Here is a 21,884-nt window from a genome sequence, read left to right as displayed (position 1 = left end):
TCAGGGATACAGAGAAGAAAATGGGGAGAGGGAATGAGGCTGGTGGGATTATAATGCTGGGAGGTGGCATGGACTCAATGACCCCAAATGACTACCCTTCTGTAATGTAACAAGTTGGTTACAACTGGAGTTGAGTGGTGAAACCCAAACATCAGTGAGCAGGTTATTGATGAGAAATTGCTGCTTGGTAGCACTGGTGACGACAACTTCCATCATGTTGCTAATGACTGACGACTGACCGGGCCATAATTAGCTGGATTGGAGTTCAGTTTAGATTTAGCTACATAGACAATAGGTGCAGGTGCAATAGGTGCCTTTCGGCCCTTCGAGCCAGTAGCGCCATTCAATGTGATCATGGCTGATCATCCACAATCAGTACCCCGTTCCTGCCTTTTCCCCATATCCCTTGATTCCGCTAACTCTAAGAGCTCTAAGGTTTAGGTTTAGAGATACAGCGCAGAAACAGCCCCGTACACTAGGACTAATGTACACACTAGGGACAATTCACAATCTTTACCAAAGCCATTAACCTACCAACTAGTACGTTCTTGAGTATGGGAGGAAACCGGAGATCCCAGAAAAAATCCATGCGGTCACGGGGAGAACGTACAAACTCCATATAGACAGCACCCATATTCAGGACTGAACCGGATCTCTGGTGCTGCAAGGCAGCAACCCTACCGCTGCCCACTGCCACCCCAAATTGTCCCACTTTTTTGTTTGTGAACAGGACATACCCAGATAATTTTACATCACTGGGGAGATGCAAGTGTTGTAGCTGGAAAGCCTGGCCAGTTAGTTCTGGAGTACAGGTCTTCAGTACAACAGCTGGGATATTTCCTGCCCATTGCTTTTGCTGTTTCCAGCTCTCCCATCTGTTTCTCGTTATAACGTGGAGTGAATTAAATTGACTAGCTTCTATGACATCAGAGATTTCAGGAAGAAGTTAAGACAGATCATCTACTCAACATTTCCGGTTCAATGTTGTCACGACTGTTTCAACCTTGCCGCACCACTCCAAAAAGATTTTTTCAAATAAAATACAAAACTTGGACAGTAAGATGCCTTTCCCTGAAATACGAGGAGGGACTAGGTATTCTGAACCGTTAGCTTTCTGAAATTAGTACAAATGGCCAACAAGCTCCTTCCAGTAAGAGAGGGCAAAAAGACTGAGAGGAATTACATTGGATCTTCCCAGAATTTGCTTTAAAGAAATACTAATTATGTTCCTGGGTTATGGATGACCTGACATTGAGAAAGCTGACTTATGCAAATCCTGCCACAGGTCTTTGAAGCATTTTTTCAAGCCTGCACTAATAATAGTATGCTTCATAAGTTCATGTCATATGAGCAAAATTAGGCCATTCAGCCCATCGAGTGTATTCCATTATCCTGTCATGGCTGATCTATCTGTCCCTCTCAACCTCACCCTCCTGCCTGCTCCCCATAACTCCTGAAGGGCCGAATGGCCTACTCCTGAACCTATTGTCTTACTAATCAAGAATCTGTCAATCCCCACCTCATAAATAATCAATGACTTGGTCTCCAATGAATTCCAGAGATTCACCACCCTCTGACTAAAGATATTCCTCCTCATCTCGTTTTCAAAGGTGCGTCCTTTTATTCTAAGGATTCATGATATTCATTAGAAACATAGAAAATAGGTGCAGGAGGAAGCCATTCGGCCCTTCGAGACAGTGCCGCCATTCATTGTGATCATGGCTGATCGTCCCCTAGTGACTGGATACTCTGTATATTCCATTAGTTTAATTATGGATTGTGTTAGGGTGATTATGCAATGAAGTAAAATTATGGCAAGTGTATGAAGAGTGATACGATATGGATAGCTAGAGAAAATATAAGTTTCTAACTCATGGAAAGTTCTGTCTGCCTGAATACATGTTGTAAAACACCATGTCCAGTAGACATTTTTGAATGAGTCAATTTGCTAAGTGGCTGAAGGGACTGCAACTGCTATGTCTCAAATTGCCTCTTCAATGATATGTCGACAAACAATGTGAGAATTTGTAAACATGGATAAATACGTCCCCACCCACTATGTGGGAACAACATCAGAAGCTATTATGAGAATTTCAGTTGCACCAAGTGGTGAACCTTTTGAAAATATTCCTTGTTAACTCCTGCCATCTCAGATTCATCCCATTCAATGGTCAACCTGTGCTTGTGAACTGAGCACATTGCTCCAATCAAGATCAAACCTGTAATGAATAAACTTTCATCACCACAGTTCTCACTTGTACTTCACGTACAAAGAAACACAAACCCAAATAACTTGTTTTGCAAATTCTTGAAAAAATTGTGCATAAATATTCCCCAAATTACACCAATTTCAGCTTGTATTACCTAGTTCTTCTAACAGAAATTAAATGTGAAAAGAGATGCTGTTGTTGATAGTATCTCTTGAAATGCAGTCTGGGATAAAATGTGCAGAACAATGAACGGACTCCGTGTTGATTTCCTGCGATAGTTTTAGCTGGGCAGCGGGAACAGATGGGGAAGAGAGGGGGGAGGAAAGGATAATATTGAACAGCTGCTGCCCTCAGATTGTTCCAAGAGGTTGAGAGGGGGGTGGATGCAGGGTTGTGGGCAAACCAAATAGTAACTCAATGCTTCTGAGCATGTGACAGGATTGGTCAACACACAGCTGTACAGTGCCCTCCATAATGTTTGGGACAAAAAGACCCATCATTTATTTATTTGCCTCTGCACTCCACAATTTGAGATATGTAATAGAAAAAAAATCACATTGGTTAAAGTGCACATTGTCAGATTTTAATAGAGGCCATTTTTATACATTTGGTTTCACCATGTAGAAATTACAGCTGCGTTTAAACATAGTCCCTGCATTTCAGGGCACCATAATATTTGGGACATAGCGATGTCATGTAAATGAAAGTAGTCATGCCTAGTATTTTGTTGCATATCCTTTGCATGCAATGACTGCTTGAAGTCCACGATTCATAGACATCACCAGTTGCTGGGTGTCTTCTCTGGTGATGCTCTGCCTGAGCCTGTATTGCAGCCATCTTTAGCTTATGCTTGTTTTGGGGGCTAGTCCCCTTCAGTTTTTTCTTCAGCATATAAAAGCCTTGCTCAATTGGGTACAGATCGGGTGATTGACTTGGCCACTCAAGAAGTGACCATTTTTTAGCTTTGAAAAACTCCTTTGTCGCTTTAGCAGTTTATTTGGGATCATTGTCTTGCTGTAGAATGAACCGTCGGCCAATGAGTTTTGAGGCATTTGTTTGAACTTGAGCAGATAGGATGTGTCTATACACCTCAGAATTCAATATGCTACTACCATCAGCAGTTGTATCATCAATGAAGACAAGTGAGCCAGTACCTTCAGCAGCCATACATGCCCAGGCCATAACACCCCCACCACCGTGTTTCACAGATGAGGTGGTATGCTTTGGATCTTTGGCAGTTCCTTCTCTCCTCTATACTTTGCACACCATCACTCTGATACAAGTTAATCTTCGTCTCTTCTGTCCACAAGACCTTTTTCCAGAACTGTGGTTGATCTTTTAAGTACTTCTTGGCAAACTGTAACCCTGACATCCTATTTTTGTGGCTAACCAGTGGTTTGCATCTTGCAGTGAACCTTTATATTTCTGTTCATTAAGTCTTCTGCGGACAGTGGTCATTGACAAATCTACACCCGACTCCTGAAGAGTGTTTCTGATCTGTCAGCCAGGTGTTTGGGGATTTTTCTTTATTATAGAGAGAATTCTTCTGTCATCAGCTGTGGAGGTCTTCCTTGGCCTGCCGGTCCCTTTACGATTAGTAAGCTCACCAGTGCTCTCTTTCTTCTTAACGATGTTCCAAACAGTTGATTTTAGTAAGCCTAAGGGTTGGCTGATGTCTCTAACAGTTTTATTCCTGTTTCGCAGTCTCATAATGGCTTCTTTGACTTTCATTGGCACAACTTTGGTCCTCATGTTGATAAACAGCAATAAAAGTTTCCAAAGGTGATGGAAAGACTGGAGGAAAGACTAGGTGCTGAGAGCTCTCTTATACCTGCATTAAGGAGGCAATTAAACATACCTGAGCAATTACAAACGCCTGAGAAGTCATGTGTCCCAAACATTATGGTGCCCTGAAATGGGGGGGCGGGGGGGGGGACTATGTATAAACACAGCTGTAATTTCTACATGGTGAAACCAAAATGTATTAAAATACCCTTTAATAAAATCTGACAATGTGTACTTTTTAACCACATGTGATTTTTTTCTATAACAAATCTCAAATTGTGGAGTACAGAGGCAAATAAATAACTTATGAGTCTTTGTCCCAAACATTATGGAGGGCACTGTTTTTCCAATTCTTCCAAAGCCACTAAAATCCATTCATGTGTGAAGACAGATAACCTACTACAGGGCTATCTGCAAGTGATGCAAGTTACACCCATGGGGTCTCCAGCATTTCTTTTTAGCTCAGACAGTTATTGCTGGTCACTCCGACAGCAGCAAGCCCAATAAAAGCAGCTGATCTCTGCAAACCCTTGCTTTATGCAGAGATGGAATTTACTACCCGACAGTGATCCGGATTGTGTGTATCAATTGGATTCAGCTGATCAGAAACATCCAGGTAAAGTGTTCTGGTAAGCAGAAACATTCAGGTAAAATATTCTAACATTGGAGTGGCAGTAGACACTTGCTTCAGGGCTTTAGTTGGCGTTTCGCAAGTCAGTGAAAGCCTGCATTGCATGCTCAGGACTGAAACAACAAAGGCATGTGACAAGAAGAAGGGTTTCGGCCCGAAACGTCGCCTATTTCCTTCGCTCCATAGATGCTGCTGCACCCGCTGAGTTTCTCCAGCATTTTTGTGTACCTTAAGGCATGTGACAATACCTGGGCTAAAAAGCTGGAGTTACGAATTGACTTTTGAGAAAAACGATGTTTGATTTAGCAAATCTTACGGGAACGTGGAGTAATGTCTTTGCTTCGCTTTTCTTCATGCTGAACCCCTCCACCGGGATATGTTCTATTTTCCCATTTTGCGCAAAGAGAAGATGCGTGCCTGGGGGCAGCGGAACAACATCTGGTCTCGGTGTGGGCCCAACCATAACTGTAGGAGTGACTGAGTCAAGGCCTGTCAGAACAGTGGAAGGAAACCAGATGGTTATGTTTGGACAGCACGACATCACACCAAGTTTAAATCAGCATTCACATTCACCGCAAATTCACTGCAAGAGCTTAACCCCTTCAGTCAGAATTTATTTTTTGGAAAAGATAGTGTAAATTAATAATGTACAGTTATTAGAAATGGAAAGATGACATTGGGATTTATTTCGAGCACGAAGGAATGAATAGTTGACAAATAGATGCAAGAGACTGTAGAAGATTTAACCTGGAACAAATAACAAATTACTTGAGGAACTCGGTGCATCTGCAGAGGCAAAGAGATAGTTGACATCTTGGGTTTACACCCTGCATCAGGACCGAGAGCGTGAAGAGGAGAGAGTGGTGTGAAGAGAGAAGGCAGGTGGGAGAAGTGAGGGAAAAACTGGTAGGCCGTAGGTGGATCCTGGTGGGAGAGGTTGATAAGCAATTAGAGAGACGTGGGAATGGGAAGGGTGGAGATAATGAGACGGACTGGGAAGTGATAAATGAAAACAACAAAGGCTGTAGATTATGGAAATTGCAAAGAAAAGGTGATCAATGGAACCCAGGAAGGGAGGGATGAAAGGGAGATGCTATCAGGTAGGGGAGGAGAAAGACACTGGGCTGGGGATTGGGGGGGGGGGGGGGGGGCAGTTGGTTTGGAAGTAAGGGTGTGCACGAGAGTACTTGGGCAGATCTGAAGGAAAGAGAAAGGAACAGAATTGTTGACTACCCAGGCGTAATACAAGCTGCTTTTCCTCTAGCTGTGTTTGACTTCACCTTAGCAGAGAAGGAGGTTGATGACAGGCAGATTGGTGTAGGAATGGAGGTTGGAATTAAAATGGCTGACAACCAGGACCTCAAGATGGCCATTGTGGACAGAGTGCAGGTGTTTGGCAAAGTGGTTACCTATTCTTCACTCGGTCACAACGACATTGGGGAAGCCATATCAAAGGCACTAAATGCATTAGACGAGGCTGGAGATTGTGTTTGTGGGCTTGGAGCTGGTATTTGCATCTCTTTTTTTTTTTTTTTAAATTGCGCTGTGAACCACTCATTTAAAAAAAAGTTGTCATCAAGTTTGCTAAAAATATAACAGCTTGCTGGAATACAACACCAAAGGGAATTTCTCGTGCGAAAGAATGTGGTGGGGATCTGGAACTCAGGGCTTGTAAGGATAATGGAAACAGAAACTCTGAACACTTTCAATCAATGCCTGCATTGCAAGTTAAAGGGCTGTAGCCCAGAAGCCTAGATGGCAATCTGGTAATACGGAATTTCTCAGTAAATTTTTGGCTGGTTTGGTTGGAAAGGGCTAAGTGCCTTTGACTGCAACCTGCCTATTGCTACCGGCTGTCTTAATTTTCTTTTAAAATAACCATTTCAAATGACCTAATACGGTCATCAAATTGTTACAGAGAGGTATATACAATGACGTTATTTTATGTCATGTTCCCTTATAAGTATTAAAAATTCACATCTTGATTATTTGCGCTATGAATAACCCACGCGACGCAGTGGACTGCAAATTCCTGAAATACCATTTCTCTTGGAAACACTGTAGGGTAAAAAAGAAACATTTTGCAGCCCGTGAATTCATGACAAATGCTTTGCTAGCATTTCTGTGCAGCCACTCCACTGTGCAGAAGATGCAAGGGCCAGAGGGCGAGAAGGGCGTGAATGAGGGATAAAAGGGGTGTGCAGTAGAGGAGGGAAGGATCACACGGGGGGGGGGCGACAGAGGGTGGGGACGGGGGGGGGGGGGGGGGAGTGGCCGAGGGGGGAGGGAAGGACAGGGAGACAGAGGGGGGGGGGGGGACGACGGGGGTGGGACGGGCACCGAGGAAGGGGGGCGCTGGTGGGGTGGTACAGGGGGGCAAGGGGACAAAGGGGGGCACAGAGGAGGGGTTGAGGGACAGAGGGGGCAAGAGGACAGTGGGGGGTAAAGGGGGAGGGGGGACCGAGGGCCACATGTGAGGAAAAGGCACAAGTGAGGGAAACCATAAAAAAGATAACTTGTGTCCATTACTTTCTAAAGTACAAATATCCGTTGTCAATACTTGGGAGAGATCAGCACAAATAGTTCAACTGCAACGGAAGGAGATACTGGGAGAAGGCTGGGATTTAAAGTTTTTTTAGGCAGTCTTCATTCCCACAGGATCAAATGAAACTATTTGCAAACAAATGCATCTGGGCTTTCATTGGTGCTCATCTGGTGGACATTCTCAGCACGACCAGCTGAATGCTCCGTGGGGTTTTTGAACTATCTTTGACACACAAAGAACTTGGGAACAAATGGAAGTCACTGGTCCTACACTTGTTAACATTAAGCTCTCACTTGTATCTCCTCACCTTGACCAGCCCCTGTGCTTTTAACCTACGAGTTCTCAGGCCCAGATGAGAGAAACAGGTTGCTGTAGATCCAGCCAGAATGGGTGAGGATGGCAGATTTATTTTACTGAAGCATGTCATTGAATCAGATGCGCTTTCACAATAATCTGGTGATTCTTGAGGTCGTCATTCTGACTCTGGCTTATCATTCTAGACTTATTTAGTTGCTTGCATTTAAATTTCACAGTACCGTTTAAGGTTGTGTACAGGCCGTGGGCACTCTCGTTCCCCTTTCCCCCCCGACTCTGTCTGAAGAAGGGTCTCGGCCCAAAACGTCACCTATTCCTTTTCTCCAGAGGTGCTGCCTGACCCGCTGAGTTACTATAGCCTATTGTGTCGATCTACGGGATATTAAGTTGCATTTGCCCTTGCTGCTTCTTTAAACATTGCTCGGTCAAGAATTTCCTCAAAATGTACCCCACTGACCAAGTTACAGGCCAACCATCTCAATGCCTCCCTCCTTCTTAGCTTGGTATTATATTCATTGTCACCTTAGGACATTTCATTGCGTTAAAGGAAATGAATTTGCAATTGTTGTAAAGTTAGCGTTATTAACCATAATTTTAAATAAAGCCGTCATAAAAGTATCCAATACCAATATCTCCACATACACAGGCCAATTCAGTGGATTATTCGCTTTTGTATCTGATTGAAGGTAATAATTTGATCCAAGAGTACTGTACTTACAAGGGGGTCGAACTCCTCCCAGAGTCTTGGTTCCTGCAATTTCATTACCATTTGCATCAATGCACCAACAGGTTTGTTGAGCTTGGTGACATTGTACCGGCTGATAGTTGCCATCAGCATCGCACTGTGGGACGTAGTGTTCGTCAGGCCTCGGTCCTCTGGGCAGTGCGCTGCCCCACGCATTGTCTCTGTGGCGCTCACACTGAGTTTTCTCGGAGCCTGTCAAGCAAAAAGGTTACAAGAGATAACATTTAAAAGGCAGTTTGCCTTGGCCCACGCAATCTCCCGGTTTTCAAACATTTTGACTCCCCTTCCCATTCTGTCCTGGGCCTCCTCCACTGTCAGAACGAGGTCACATGCAAATTGGAGAAACAGCTCACAAGCCAGTGGTATGAACGGTGATGCCAATTGAAAACACGTGGGTTTTCTCCGGGTGCTCCGATTTCTGCCCACTCTCCAAAGATGTACAGGTTTGCAGGTCTTTTAGTTTCAGTAAAATGTTTAATTGTTCCTTGTGTTTACGATAGTGCTAGTACATGAGGTGATCGCTGGTTGGTGTGGACTCAGTGGGCCTGTTTCCACACTGTATCTCTAATGACTAAATGGTATCCGGATCAGATAGAGACAATAGGTCCATTGCAGAATAATCACATCCATAGTCAGAATAATCATGCCTGTTCTGTCTTCCCCACCTCTGCTTCCTGAACTGGGATATGAGAGTAGAATCATCCAGCAGCTAAATAGCTCATTCCCTTCAGCATGTGAACCACTCCAGTTTCTAGACATGTGGCTATTTTCATCTCCAACCACAGTCTGAACTACAGATTTGTTTAATGTCAAAAAATTGTCAGAGTCTGGAGCTAATTACAATCCTGAGAACTCCAGTTGCAAGGAATTAGTTTTTACTTCACTGAATCAGATTGACCATTACCACATGACCATTCATGCTTCTTTTGTTAATTGACAGAAAATAATTATGGTATATAAGAGGTGACTGAGATATAACTTAAGGCTGTGTAATACATTGACCCAGATCTAGCTGGTTAAAGGAGCTTTTAGATTAATGATCCATTTCTTTCTTTTCAGCCTCTTTTGTTCCGTGTAGCAAACCCAATCCCTTATCTAAAAGGTCCTCTTTCTGCACCCGATTTGGCTCCAATTTAACCAATGTCCTTTTTTGTTCCAGCTTATTCATCTTCTCCCTTTTAACTCATTGCTGCAAGAGTTTGCTTGGTGTCTCTTTGTTCACTGAGGTCCCTTGCCACAAAGAAAAACAAAATCAATAGCATAGTGGCGCAGTTGGTAGAGTTGCTGCCTCACAGTGCCAGAGATCTGGGTTCAATCCCCACCTCGGGTGCTGTCTGGGTGGAGTTTTCACATTCTCCGTGCGACCACATCCCAAAGACTTTGTATGTTAATTGGCCTAGGGAAATTGCCCCTCAATGTGTAGGAAGTGGATGAGAAAGTTGGACAATATAGATCTGATGTGAACGGGTGATCAATGTGGTCGACGTGGACTGGGTGGGCCAAAGGGCCTGTTTAGATACTGTATCTCAAAACTAGACTAAACTGTAGAGAAAAATTCTAACAAATATGGCATGCCACAAGGCAAGGTATTCAACAAAATTCTGCTCTATTAACTTCAGTTCTGGTTACATTAATCCACATCCAACACTAATTTGCATTGCATGCATCACAAGGCTCTTTAAAAAAAAAACAGGCAGTTACACTTGTAACTCCCAACTTTTATTCATTGAACTCGTAAAGAGTTTAGGGTCTCCCAAGCATAGGTGCAAGTCCCACTCAGCTCCCAGTTTACAATAGAAGACACCAAAATCCATCTTCCAATTGAACTTGCACTAGAGCTGATTGCCCATTATCCAACGCATCCATTGGGGGAAAGATTTCAAAGGCTGCAAACAGATGGGTGCAGAAGTTTCATGTGATATGAGCAGAATTAGGCCATCGGCCCATCAAGTCCAATCCACCATTCCATTATCCTGTCTTTTCTTCTTAACCCCATTCTCCTCATAACCGCTTGGGTATAAGATTGGAACCATGACCAAGTGCCTGTAGCTTACTCGATTCCCAACTCATTCATTGCCCCAAGTATAGCAGTCTTGGGTGTGCTGCTCACATGTGGTGATGGTGGACTTGTCGATCAGAGATACATAGATTTTGATTTGTACAGGTGCAGAGGTTATGGGGAGAAGACAGGAAAATGGGGTCAGGAGGGAAAGATAGATCAGCCGCGATTGAATGGCAGATGGGCCGAATGGCCTAATTCTACTACTATCACTTATGACCTTATGATCGGACTTGATAATGTCCTGGACTGGACCCATCTCAACTGGAACATTTTGATGGATAATGCATCAATCTGGTCTGAGCCTAACATGCCATCAGACCCCACTGAACTGGGGCTGTGTAGCCAAGCTCAAGCAGGGTTGAAACGGTCATTCCCTTTTTAGATAAATGAATGGCGTGGACATAACTATATTTAATTGTTTGAGCATTCTTCAGAATGTTTTCACCAAGGAATACAGTGCCAGCCTATCCTTATGAGATCTTTTTATTCTTTTCTGAAAAGAGCTCTTTGAAAGTACAGTGTTCAAATACTTTGAAAAAGGACTCTTTTTTGTGGAAAATAATAAAAATATCATTTAAAGATAGACTGGCATTGAATTCCTTGACACAAAGGAGGTGGCAGGGTTTTTATTAAATCAGAACTTCATTCTTCCACAAACAGGGAACAGACTGCTGTCTCAATTCCAAACCACCAAGTGTAGATAACCTCAGATTTATTCAATAATTTAAAATATTTTTATACATTTTAATTGCCGAAATAATTGATCTATAGGGAGTTATGTCACTTAAAATCTGTAATAGCCTACACATCAATCAATCAAAACTTTATTGTCATTTAGAAATACATCGATATATGCAATTCTAAACAAAATTCCGTTGCATTTGGCTCCCCGTACAACACGAAAATATACAGAAGGATAAAATGGATAAAAAGTTAAAATGGATAAAAAGATAAAATAGATAATGGTGGCGGCCCATTTACATGGCATTCAAGAGTCTGATGGCTCGTGGGAAGAAGCTGTTGCAAAACCTTGACGTTCTGCTCCTTATGCTACGATATCTTTTGCCCGAGGGCAGCAGAGTGAACAGTCCATGATGGAGATGTGTGGGGTCCTTTATAATACTGTTGGCCTTAGACAAGTAATGTTTGCTCGCAATGTCCCCGATCGAGGGGAGAGAAGTCCCGATGACTTTTTCAGCCGTCCTCCTAATCTCTGGTTGTATTACATAGAAGTCCTACAATTTCAGGTTGTAGGGAACATGCTGGACTGGCAGGGTTATAGATAGGATAGATAATCACAGTCCTTCCCAGTGTAGGGGATTCCAAAACTAGCATGCAGAGGTACAAGTTGACAGGGAAAGATTTAAAGGAGATCAGAGTTGCAGCTTTTTCACACAGAGGGTGGGGGGTATACCAGAGGAAGTGATTGAGGCAGCTGCAACTGTCATGCTTAAGACATTTGGACAGCTACATGGATAAAATAGGTTTGGAGGGATTTGGATCAAATGCAATCAAGTGGGACTAGCAGAGATAAGCATCTTGGTTGACGTGGAAAGTTTGGGCTGAAGTGTCTGTTTCTGTGCTGCAAAACACCTCAACTCTGTAGACATTCACTAATCTCAAAACTGTCCTCATGACTCCCTCAAATTCAGGCATAATTTTGGTTCTAGAATAGGAGTCAACTATATAAGAAAAAGAAGGATGTAAGATGCAAGTTGACCTTTCCCATTCCACAGTGGTTGATCTTGTCCCTCCTGGAATCCTATTGATGTTCCAACATGTGGTTTCTGAAGAATAGTTCATCATTTGAATAAGTCTCAAATCTGCTCGTTATTCCTTCCACTCTGATACTTGTGGACTTTAAAAATAAATTTTGGCTCAGTGCAGTAGGCAAAGCTGACTCACTGTCCCAATAAACTGAACATCTTAACATATAGCCAATTTTACAGAAGAACATTACTTTTCTTGTTCAAACAAAAGCTATGTGTCTAACTGTGGGTCAGGACGCAAACTCTGCTGGTTTGTACTTTCAAACTTACAGCATCAAAGGAATTCCAAGAAATTAGAGGTGTTTTGGTTTAAATTTATACATTTTTACAGTTTTTTAAATATGAGTTGCCATACTCTAATCATTCAATGCATGCTGATGTTCCCAGGGCAATAGCAGGGTAATCTTTTTAGACAATCCGTCAGATTGTCACAGCGGTAGAGTTACTGCCTTACAGTGCCAAAGACCAAGTTCGATTTTGACTACAGGTGCTGCCTGCATGGAGTTTGTACGTTCTCCCTGTGACTGCGTGGGTTTTCTTTGGGTGCTCCAGTTTCCTCCCACACTCCAATGACGTACAGGTTTGCAGGTTAATTGGCTTTGATAATGGAATGGAAATTGTCCCTAGTGCTAGGACAGTGATAATGTATGGGGGTGATCGCTGGTGGGCGCGGACTCGGTGAGCCCAAGAGCCTGTTTCCGTGCAGTGTCTCAAAAAAGTTTTCTTTAAAGTTAGGATTGAGGGTGATTTGCTTCCACTCCAATTTGATGATTTCTGAAGTGACTGATGACACCAATGAGGGCACAATGGACTTTGCAATGTTTGAGGCAGGAAATGCTTGGCAAGGCAGGCTAGTGTGTACTCTGTGTGCACCCGTTGCTTTGTATCAAAGCTCTCAATACCACCCTGAATGCTCGTTACACACACCACTCTGAGTGAAAAAGCTGAGTGAACCCTCGGGTTCCTAGTAAATCTTCCCCTCTCACCTTAAACCAATGTCCTCTAGTTCTTAATTCCTCTGCCCTGGGTAAAAGACTGCATTCACCATATCCATTCCCCTCTAACTCTTCCTGACTTTTCACTCAAATGAACATAATTGATCCTATGGCATAACGTAGAAGGTGACTGGAGAATTCTCCAACTTGTACTGGTAAATAATAATAATAATAATAATAATAAGCCTTTATAGTCATTGTACTTAGAAATAGATTCAACCAATATCATTCAAACAGATATCTGTTTTTTTGTAAACATCACTCTTCTGGGACATGGATACAAATTCTCTGACTCACCACGAGAGCAGCAGCATTTCAAAAGTACTCCACCAGCTGTAAAACGCTTTGGAATGTCTAGAGTTTAAAAGAGGCTGTAAAAATACAACACCCTTTAGCTTTACTGCAGCCACAATCAGTTTTGTCGAAGCATAAAGTAAACTCTAAAGGCATAACAAACTGGTCAGCTAATACCACTGCATTTAAGAGCACTGGATACACCATTATTGGCCATCTGCTGTTAAGTGCATTACCGCTTTGTGAGGTAGCTTAAAGAAAGAAGCTGAACTGCTTCCCAAAGGTTCAAAATGCAACAATTTATAAATATACTAGACTAAGTGGGACCCGTTGGGTCCCATGTTCACACGGAAGGGCTGGTCCACCGACACAATATTCCACCTCTCCACCAATTTCAATATTGGTGGCCAGTGGGGGGGCTTTCTGGAGTGCCGGTATGGGTTCCTGGGGTGGCAGCTCAGTCCCTCAAGCCTGATCTGCTGGCAGCTCACTCACGGCTGGTGGGCTGGCAGTTGACTCATGACTATTCCTTGAAATTCCATTTCAAGCAGGGTGCAAGGCCACCAAATTCAAATCCATGTTCCTACCATTTCAAGCAGGGTGCAAGGCCACCAAATTCAAGTGCAGTTTCTTACCACTATGAGCAGGGTGCAAGGCCACCGAATTCAAGTGCAGTTTCCAACCACTTCAAGCAGGGTGCAAGGCCACCGAATTCAAGTGCAGTTTCATACCACTTCAAGCTGGATCCAAGGCCACCAAATTCAAGTGCAGTTTCATACCACTTTCAGCAGGGTGCAAGGCCGCCAAATTCAAGTGCAGTTTCATTCCACTTCAAGCAGGGTCCAAGGCCACCAAATTCAAATGCAGCTTCATACCATTTCATGCAGGGTGAAACCACCATAAAACCACACAAAACACCAAACTCAGTTCAGTAGACATTCAGTGTGTTCAGTTGATTCACAGCTCAGACAGAGTCATGACCTCTCCCTCCCCCATCATGCAGAGACTGAGCCACACCCACACTTCTGGGTTTTATAACCCCTCCCCCTCCCACCGGAAAAGGTGTGGCTTTCAGGGCGTGATTGACAGGAGAGAGATTCTCAACATATTTTAAACACTAATAACGCTTTTGTTTTTCATTGATGGGAAGAATTCTCTGCACCTGCTCAGCGGAGGGGGGACTGAGTAAGATGGCCAAAAATCACACCCGTAAGTGGTAGCGTTTTAACATAAATCAATATACAGTGCAAACAGGAAGTAAGTGCATTTGCAGTAGTGCCTTTTAACTTCAAGCCAAAGCACCCAAGCCGCCATTTGCAGTAAGTAGTGCCTTTCAATTTCAAGCAAAGCACCCAAGCCACCATTTGCAGTAAGTAGTGCTATTCAACTTCAAGCCAAAGCACCCAAGCCGCCATTTGCAGTAGTGCCTTTTAACATCAAGCCAAAGCACCCAAGCCACCATTTGCAGTAAGTAGTGCTATTCAACTTCAAGCCAAAGCACCCAAGCCACCATTTGCAGTTAGTAGCGCCTTTCAACTTCAAGCCAATGCACCCAAGCCACCATTTGCAGTAAGTAGTGCCTTTCAACTTCAAGCCAAAGCCCCCAAGCCACCATGTGCAGTAAGTAGTGCCTTTCAACTTCAAGCAAAACACCCAAGCCAGCATTTGCAGCACGTAGTGCCTTTCAACTTTAAACCAAAGCTCCCAAGCCACCATTTGCAGTAAGTAGTGCCTTTCAACTTCAAGTCAAAGCACCCAAGCCACCATTTGCAGTAAGTAGTGCCTTTCAACTTTAAACCAAAGCTCCCAAGCCACCATTTGCACCTGCTCAGCGGAGGGGGGACTGAGTAAGATGGCCAAAAATCACACCCGTAAGTGGTAGCGTTTTAACATAAATCAATATACAGTGCAAACAGGAAGTAAGTGCATTTGCAGTAGTGCCTTTTAACTTCAAGCCAAAGCACCCAAGCCGCCATTTGCAGTAAGTAGTGCCTTTCAATTTCAAGCAAAGCACCCAAGCCACCATTTGCAGTTAGTAGTGCCTTTCAACTTCAAGCCAATGCACCCAAGCCACCATTTGCAGTAAGTAGTGCCTTTCAACTTCAAGCCAAAGCCCCCAAGCCACCATGTGCAGTAAGTAGTGCCTTTCAACTTGAAGCAAAACACCCAAGCCAGCATTTGCAGCAAGTAGTGCCTTTCAACTTTAAACCAAAGCTCCCAAGCCACCATTTGCAGTAAGTAGTGCCTTTCAACTTCAAGTCAAAGCACCCAAGCCACCATTTGCAGTAAGTAGTGCCTTTCAACTTCAAGCCAAAGCACCCAAACAACCATTTCAGGCAGTGCCTTTTTTACTTCAAACAAATCATATTTTCATTTTCAAACCACATTAAGGGTACTCACAGTTGTGTAGACATTTATTCAGTGTTATTCAGAGCTCAGAGAGACGTGATCCTTGGCTTCATCCATCTTCCAGAGACTGGGTGAGGCACACCACTTCCTGGTTTTATAGTCCCTCCCCCTACCTCCAGCAGGGGCAGCAGAGAGAATGGTGAATTTTTAAAAAACATTAATATCTCTCTGATTTGTCATCGACGCACCCGTAAGGCGGAGGGGGGCTCTGAACGAGGTGGCCAAAAATGACGGCCATAGGTGGCGGCTTATGTCGGAAATCGCAGCACAGTGGGCTAAAAGCGGTCAAGATCAGAGATTTAGTAATATATAGATTAACCTGAGATCTTCCCAAGACCTGGATAAGACAGATGCAAAAATCTACATCCTTTTAAGGAGGTTTTTAAATAGAGAAACTGCTTCCATTGATGCAGTGCATAACCAGCGGAAACATATTTAAGGGAACTGACTGAAGTGCATGAGGCAATACGAGGAGAAAACAAGTTATTATTATTGGCTGAAGTCGTTTGGAAACTAAATAGCAAAGGAAAATCAGATAAATAACTGAAAAGAGAAGAAAAAAAAAAATGCCAGGCTCCGACAGAACATTTCTAATCTGGAAACTGCTTCAAAGAGCTCAGGCAGGCATGGTGGTTAGGGTAACCTGTGCGCGCGAGCTGTATCCACATTCCTGCTGAGGAGTCCAGGTACTAAGGTTCGGCGACTGCCAACACTTGGCAAGCTATCGCAGGAGAACGCTGTGCAAAGAGGTGCAAACTCAGCCAAGACTTGGAACAAATCTCTTTCATAAAATAGCGACCTCACGTTGAAACTTACATCACCTCTCTAGAGCTTAGTGCCAGGCTGCTGAAGCTTCCATTTTCAACACGAAGGTTTTTCATTTGAACACCAAGCTTCAGTAAATGAAACCTTCTTTTTAAGGCACACGCAAACCATGTCTCCTTACTGCGTGAAAGGAGATGAGCTTTTACAATGAGTAGATAGTTGAAATCCTTGAGAGTGTTGGCTGAATAAATAAAACTCAGATTAAAATACAAAATATTCAAGGAACTCAGCGAATCAGGCAGCATCTGGAGAGGGAATGGACAGGCGACGTTTCAGTTGGGACCCTTCTTCAGATTATAGTTTGTGCGGAATCAAAATTCTTCCAAAAACGTAGATATGTTCTTAAATGGTATAAAATTCATCAGGTTTTGGATCTAATGATCAACTTCAGAAACTTGAAGCACTGAATTACACGGTGATAACGTTAAGGTTAATACAGGTAGGATGAGGCCCTTACCTAAGGGTGTACACTGGAATCCATCGCCTTGATAACCAGGGGCACACCGGCAACTGAAAGATCCAGGAATGTTAAAGCACTGAGCGTATGGATGACATCGACCTGGCTGGCACTCATCAATATCTTGAGAAGGAAAATATGTTTGTTTAATAGGAGCGCAACATGGCCATTCAAACACATCCAGTACATTCGGCCTTTTGACTGTATCTCTGCTAATTTGGATTTTAATGCCATCCATCCGCTTCCCGTCCCAAAACCCAGCCCAAACAAAACCCACCAGTGTCAGTTTGGACGTTCTAATTGACAACAGCAACTCTCTGCCACCTCCAAAGCTTCACCAGTTTTCTGGGGTACAGAGTTTCACAGTTCCACCACCCTGTTATTACTAAACGTTAAACCACCACCAAACGCTATTCACGTTATTCTCTTTACAATGTATCTGTACACTGTGAGTGGTTCCACTGTAATCATGTATTGTCTTATAGAAACTTACAAAATCACAAAATTCTTAAGGGGTTGGACAGGCTAGATGCAGGAAGATTGTTCCCGATGTTGGGGAAGTCCAGGACAAGGGGTCACAGTTTAAGGATAAAGGGGAAATCCTTTAGGACCGAGATGAGAAAAACATATTTCACACAGCGAGTGGTGAATCTCTGGAACTCTCTGCCACAGAGGGTAGTTGAGGCCAGTTCATTGGCTATATTTATGAGGGAGTTAGATGTGGCCCTTGTGGCTAAAGGGATCAGGGGGTATGGAGAGAAGGCACGTACAGGATACGGAGTTGGATGATCTGCCATGATCATATTGAATGGCGGTGCAGGCTCGAAGGGCCGAATGGCCTACTCCTGCACCTATTTTCTATGTTTCTATGTCTTTCTGCTGACTGGTTAACGCACACCAAAGACCTTTCACTGTACCTGGTTGCACGTGACAATAAACTGAACTCAGTTTGACAAAGAGCCCCCTGGAAGTACAGCTACTTATTCTAGACTCCCTCATAAAAGGCAGACACAAAATGCTGGAGTAACTCAGCGGGTGAGGCAGCATCTATGGAGAGAAGGAACTGGCGACGTTTCGGGTCTTCAGTCTGAAGAAGGGTCTCGACCCGATACGTCGCCCATTCCTTCTCTCCAGAGATGCTGCCTCACCCGCTGAGTTTCTCCTGCATTTTGTGTCTACCTTCGATTTTACCAGCATCTGCAGTTCTTTCTTACACATCCCTCACAAAAGGACCCGTTTCCCACAACATATCATTTCTCATCTCTCCAAGTTTCTAAATTGGATAACCTTCTTCCTCTCCTTTGCTGGATGGAAAATGCCCAAGTATATGCACAGGTCCTCATCAATTAATTAAAGTACTGAAACAAAGCTTCTCTGCACAACAATGTGAGCACATTGGTTTTGATCTCCCCTAAATGAGCTTGTAACAGCACGATCTGATTTGGATGTCCAAAAATATAATTCTGGACTGCCATAAACTTCCAGATCAACAGGGTATATTATCGATGGTCCCTGGGGTCCATGCATATATTCCAGAAAAATACGTCAAGTGCTTCACTAAAAGTAGGAATATTACATACCGTCACAAGATCTTCCATCCCCAGAGAACCCTGCTAAACAGACACACATGTAGTCCGACCCTCCCATGAAAATGCAACGAGCACGATCAGGTGAATCACAGTCGTGAGTTCCAGTCTGGCAGGGATTTTCAGGACGGTGAACAGCTACAAGTTTAAAAACACATGAAGATTATTCACATTTTATTGACCAGTCGTCATCTTTTATCAACATTCCTAACACAATGGTAAATTCTAAGGAGACGGTGATGTAGAATCAAAAGACATTTAAGACCCGATGGGATAGATTTTAAGGAGTACATTAAAGGAAGTGGATTTAGTGGTTTTAGGAAAGGAATTCCTAAACATGTGGCCAGAAGTATGGCTATCAACAATGGGACCTGAATTGCTTTGGGTCTTTTAGTTTGTTTAGAGATACAGCATGGAAACAGGCCCTTCAGCCCATTGCGTCCACACTGACCACTGATCACCCTTAGACTAATTCTATACTCCACAGTAGGGACAATTTACAGAAGCCAATTCACCTACAAACTTTGGAATGTGGGAGCAAAACCGAGCACCCATGCAGCCACATGGAGAATGGACAAACCCCATGCAGACAATACCCGAAGTCAGGATCAAACCCGGGTCTCTGGCACTGTAAGGCAGCAACTCTACCACTGTACTGCCCTAGTCTCAAGCTCTGTTAGGCTAGAGTAGTGGTTCCCAACCTTTTTTTGGCCATGCCCCACCTAATCACCTCTAAAATCCTGCTGCCCCCCCCCCCCATGTGGTGATATATAATTCTTATCGTTTAAAAAGTGAACTCCGTTTCAGCTGAAGAAACATAAACTACATATGTTTACCTGATGGAAAATCCAAAAAAATAAAAATCGAAAATTTGGACCCAGACCTCCTCAGTCGCGCTCAATTGCCCCCCTTAAAAATCAAATTGCCCCCCTTAAAAATCAAATTGCCCCCCTGTGGGGTGTACGCCCCACGTTGGGAACCACTGGGCTAGAGACATGTTTCATGTTTTCTCTGGCTCTGTTGGACTCAAGATCTGATAGAAGACAAGATTTCAGGATCAGTAAAACTCCAGCATCTTGACTTTACTTCACTGAAATTAATAAAACAGAGTATATATTTTGTCAGTACGATAGTACTACGTTTGGGGCAAATTATGAAAGTGCCTGAGGACACAGATTGCTTGTTACAAGTCATTAACTAGCACATTTTAAAAACAAGATTGTTTAAAGTCTTGCAAATGACTAGTAAAACCTAACCCATCAATGTTATTTATTGCATTGCAAGTATTGTTTAGAAAATCTTGTTTCCAATTTAAATTGATGTTGGTACACTGGGCATGAAATGAATGGGAGATAGACAAAAAGCTGGAGTAACTTAGTGGGTCGTGCAGCATCTCTGGAGAAAAGGAATAAGTGACATTTTGGGTCAAGACCCTTCTTTAGTCCCGAAACGTCACTTATTACTTTTCTCCAGAGATGCTACTGAGTTACTCCAGCTTTTCATGTCTTTCTTCAGTTCAAACCAGCATCTGCAGTTCCCTCTCACATATGAAATACAATAAATGGGACTGGGATGAGAAATCTGCTTTAAGGAAATGGAATTAAGAGATTAGAGGCATTCCCCAGACAAAGAATTTGAAATTCTCCATTAGTATTTGCACACTATAGATTACCAAATAAATCACAAGAAAAAGGTGGGGGCAAAGGTCACGGGCTAGAACGGTTCTGGAAAAGTACAATATTTTAGAGTTTGACACTTTTGAATGGGACATTGTCACTTTATCTTAATACAAACAAGTATTACATAGTTTCATTCGTTTAACGTCGAATGTTCAATTTTAATTGTCAGTGTTATCATACAATCAAAATTAATTTTATTGCTTATCTATTTTAGCCAACTCCCCAGTTTACATATTTCAGTCCAAAACCAGCAGAAGATTATATATAAGCAATGTGATTTTAGACAGTATTCCTCTACTAAATAAACAGGCCCCTCTGTCCAATTAACCCTTACAATTGTACTTCATTGACAGTTTAGATGATAAGATGTTTGCATATGGTTCAATTCTCCGTCTGTGATGTTTGTTCATCTGACATGGAGACACAAGTGGAGTACATTATTCAGTCTCGAAGGCTGATGAACACGTGCCAAAAAGCAAGGGTTCCCTTTCCTAAATTGGCATGCCAGAAATTATTGTACCCAGTGGTCAGGGCTGGGAAGTGTGCTTAGAAGCAGAATTAAGTGTGGAAGTAATATCGCTGTTGGGGAAGTTATTGGTTGGCGAGGCAAAGGGAAATAGGAAAGTAGAAGACAAGATAAATAAAAAAATATTTTGCTATGGTCAATTCAGCCTAATTTACTCACGCTATCTTTTCATGGTAACCTTCTCTCATTTTAATTTATCAAACCATCAAAACATTAAATCCAGCAGTAACATTGAGACACCAGAGATTACAGAGGCTGGAATCCTGTGCAGAAAAACAAACTGCTGGAGATGGTCAACAGGCCAGGCAGCATCTGTGGAGGCGAATGGACAGAAGATGTTTTGGTTCGGGTCTGAAGAAGGGTCCTATTTTACCAAGGCTAAATAATTGTAGTGGGCAAAATCACTGGTCATAGAACCTCCTCCCCAGCAAAACAAATTGTTTTATTGTTGTCCTTGTTACACAAGGAAGGGGAGTGTGACTAGAAAGATTCCTCCAAGTCATACGTGGAGATAAGGTGCAAAATCAGAGCCCGTTGCTTGTACATATCATTCAGTCGCCACATGCAACTTTCAAGACTGGTTTGACATTGGGGCAAAACTGAGGGCATTGCAAGTGGCCTAGAAGACTGCCTGTCCTTCCCGACAAAGATTTGGAAAGGCATTATGCAGACCTTTTCTGAAGCTGTTGAAAAAAAAAAGGAATTCATGAATGAACCCAAAAAGAATCTATTCCATCCCCCAAAAAATAATCAGCAGCCAAGCACTGAGAAAGGGCACATCACATGTCAGACGCAGAAATCATCTCAGTAGCCGGTGATAAATGCTTCCTGACCAACCCTATAATTACTAATTGGCAGTTGACACGGAAGAGAGGAGCAGAGTGCAATATGGGTTGTTGCAGTTGCTTGGTTGAACTTCCACTTCAAATCCACCTTCGAGCCCAGTTCCCACAATTTTCCTGGTGCCTCCATGAAAACATTCAGGCTTTAAAGTTACTCAATTGCTGAGCATCCACTTTGGTAGCAAATTCTAAAGATTACAACTCTGAAG

The 21,884-nt window shown here is 43.0% G+C and overlaps 1 protein-coding gene across 1 annotated transcript in view; it reads right to left on the bottom strand.

The window, feature by feature from the left end:
• The window catches only part of nid1 (nidogen 1), a 99,359-nt gene that overhangs the window by 22,392 nt on the left and 55,083 nt on the right, over window positions 1-21,884 (bottom strand). Inside the window, exons 11-14 of the mRNA XM_033021758.1 lie at window positions 18,623-18,766; window positions 17,043-17,165; window positions 8,205-8,423; window positions 4,943-5,115 (exon numbers count right to left, since the gene is read on the bottom strand). Of these exons, the coding sequence (XP_032877649.1) occupies window positions 4,943-5,115; window positions 8,205-8,423; window positions 17,043-17,165; window positions 18,623-18,766 (659 nt within the window). The remainder of the gene's footprint in view (window positions 1-4,942; window positions 5,116-8,204; window positions 8,424-17,042; window positions 17,166-18,622; window positions 18,767-21,884) is intronic.

Source organism: Amblyraja radiata, chromosome 5, assembly GCF_010909765.2.
Source record: "Amblyraja radiata isolate CabotCenter1 chromosome 5, sAmbRad1.1.pri, whole genome shotgun sequence".
NCBI classification, from domain to species: domain Eukaryota; kingdom Metazoa; phylum Chordata; class Chondrichthyes; order Rajiformes; family Rajidae; genus Amblyraja; species Amblyraja radiata.
Note: the sequence above shows the minus strand (reverse complement) of the source record. Positions and strands in the feature narration are given on the sequence as shown.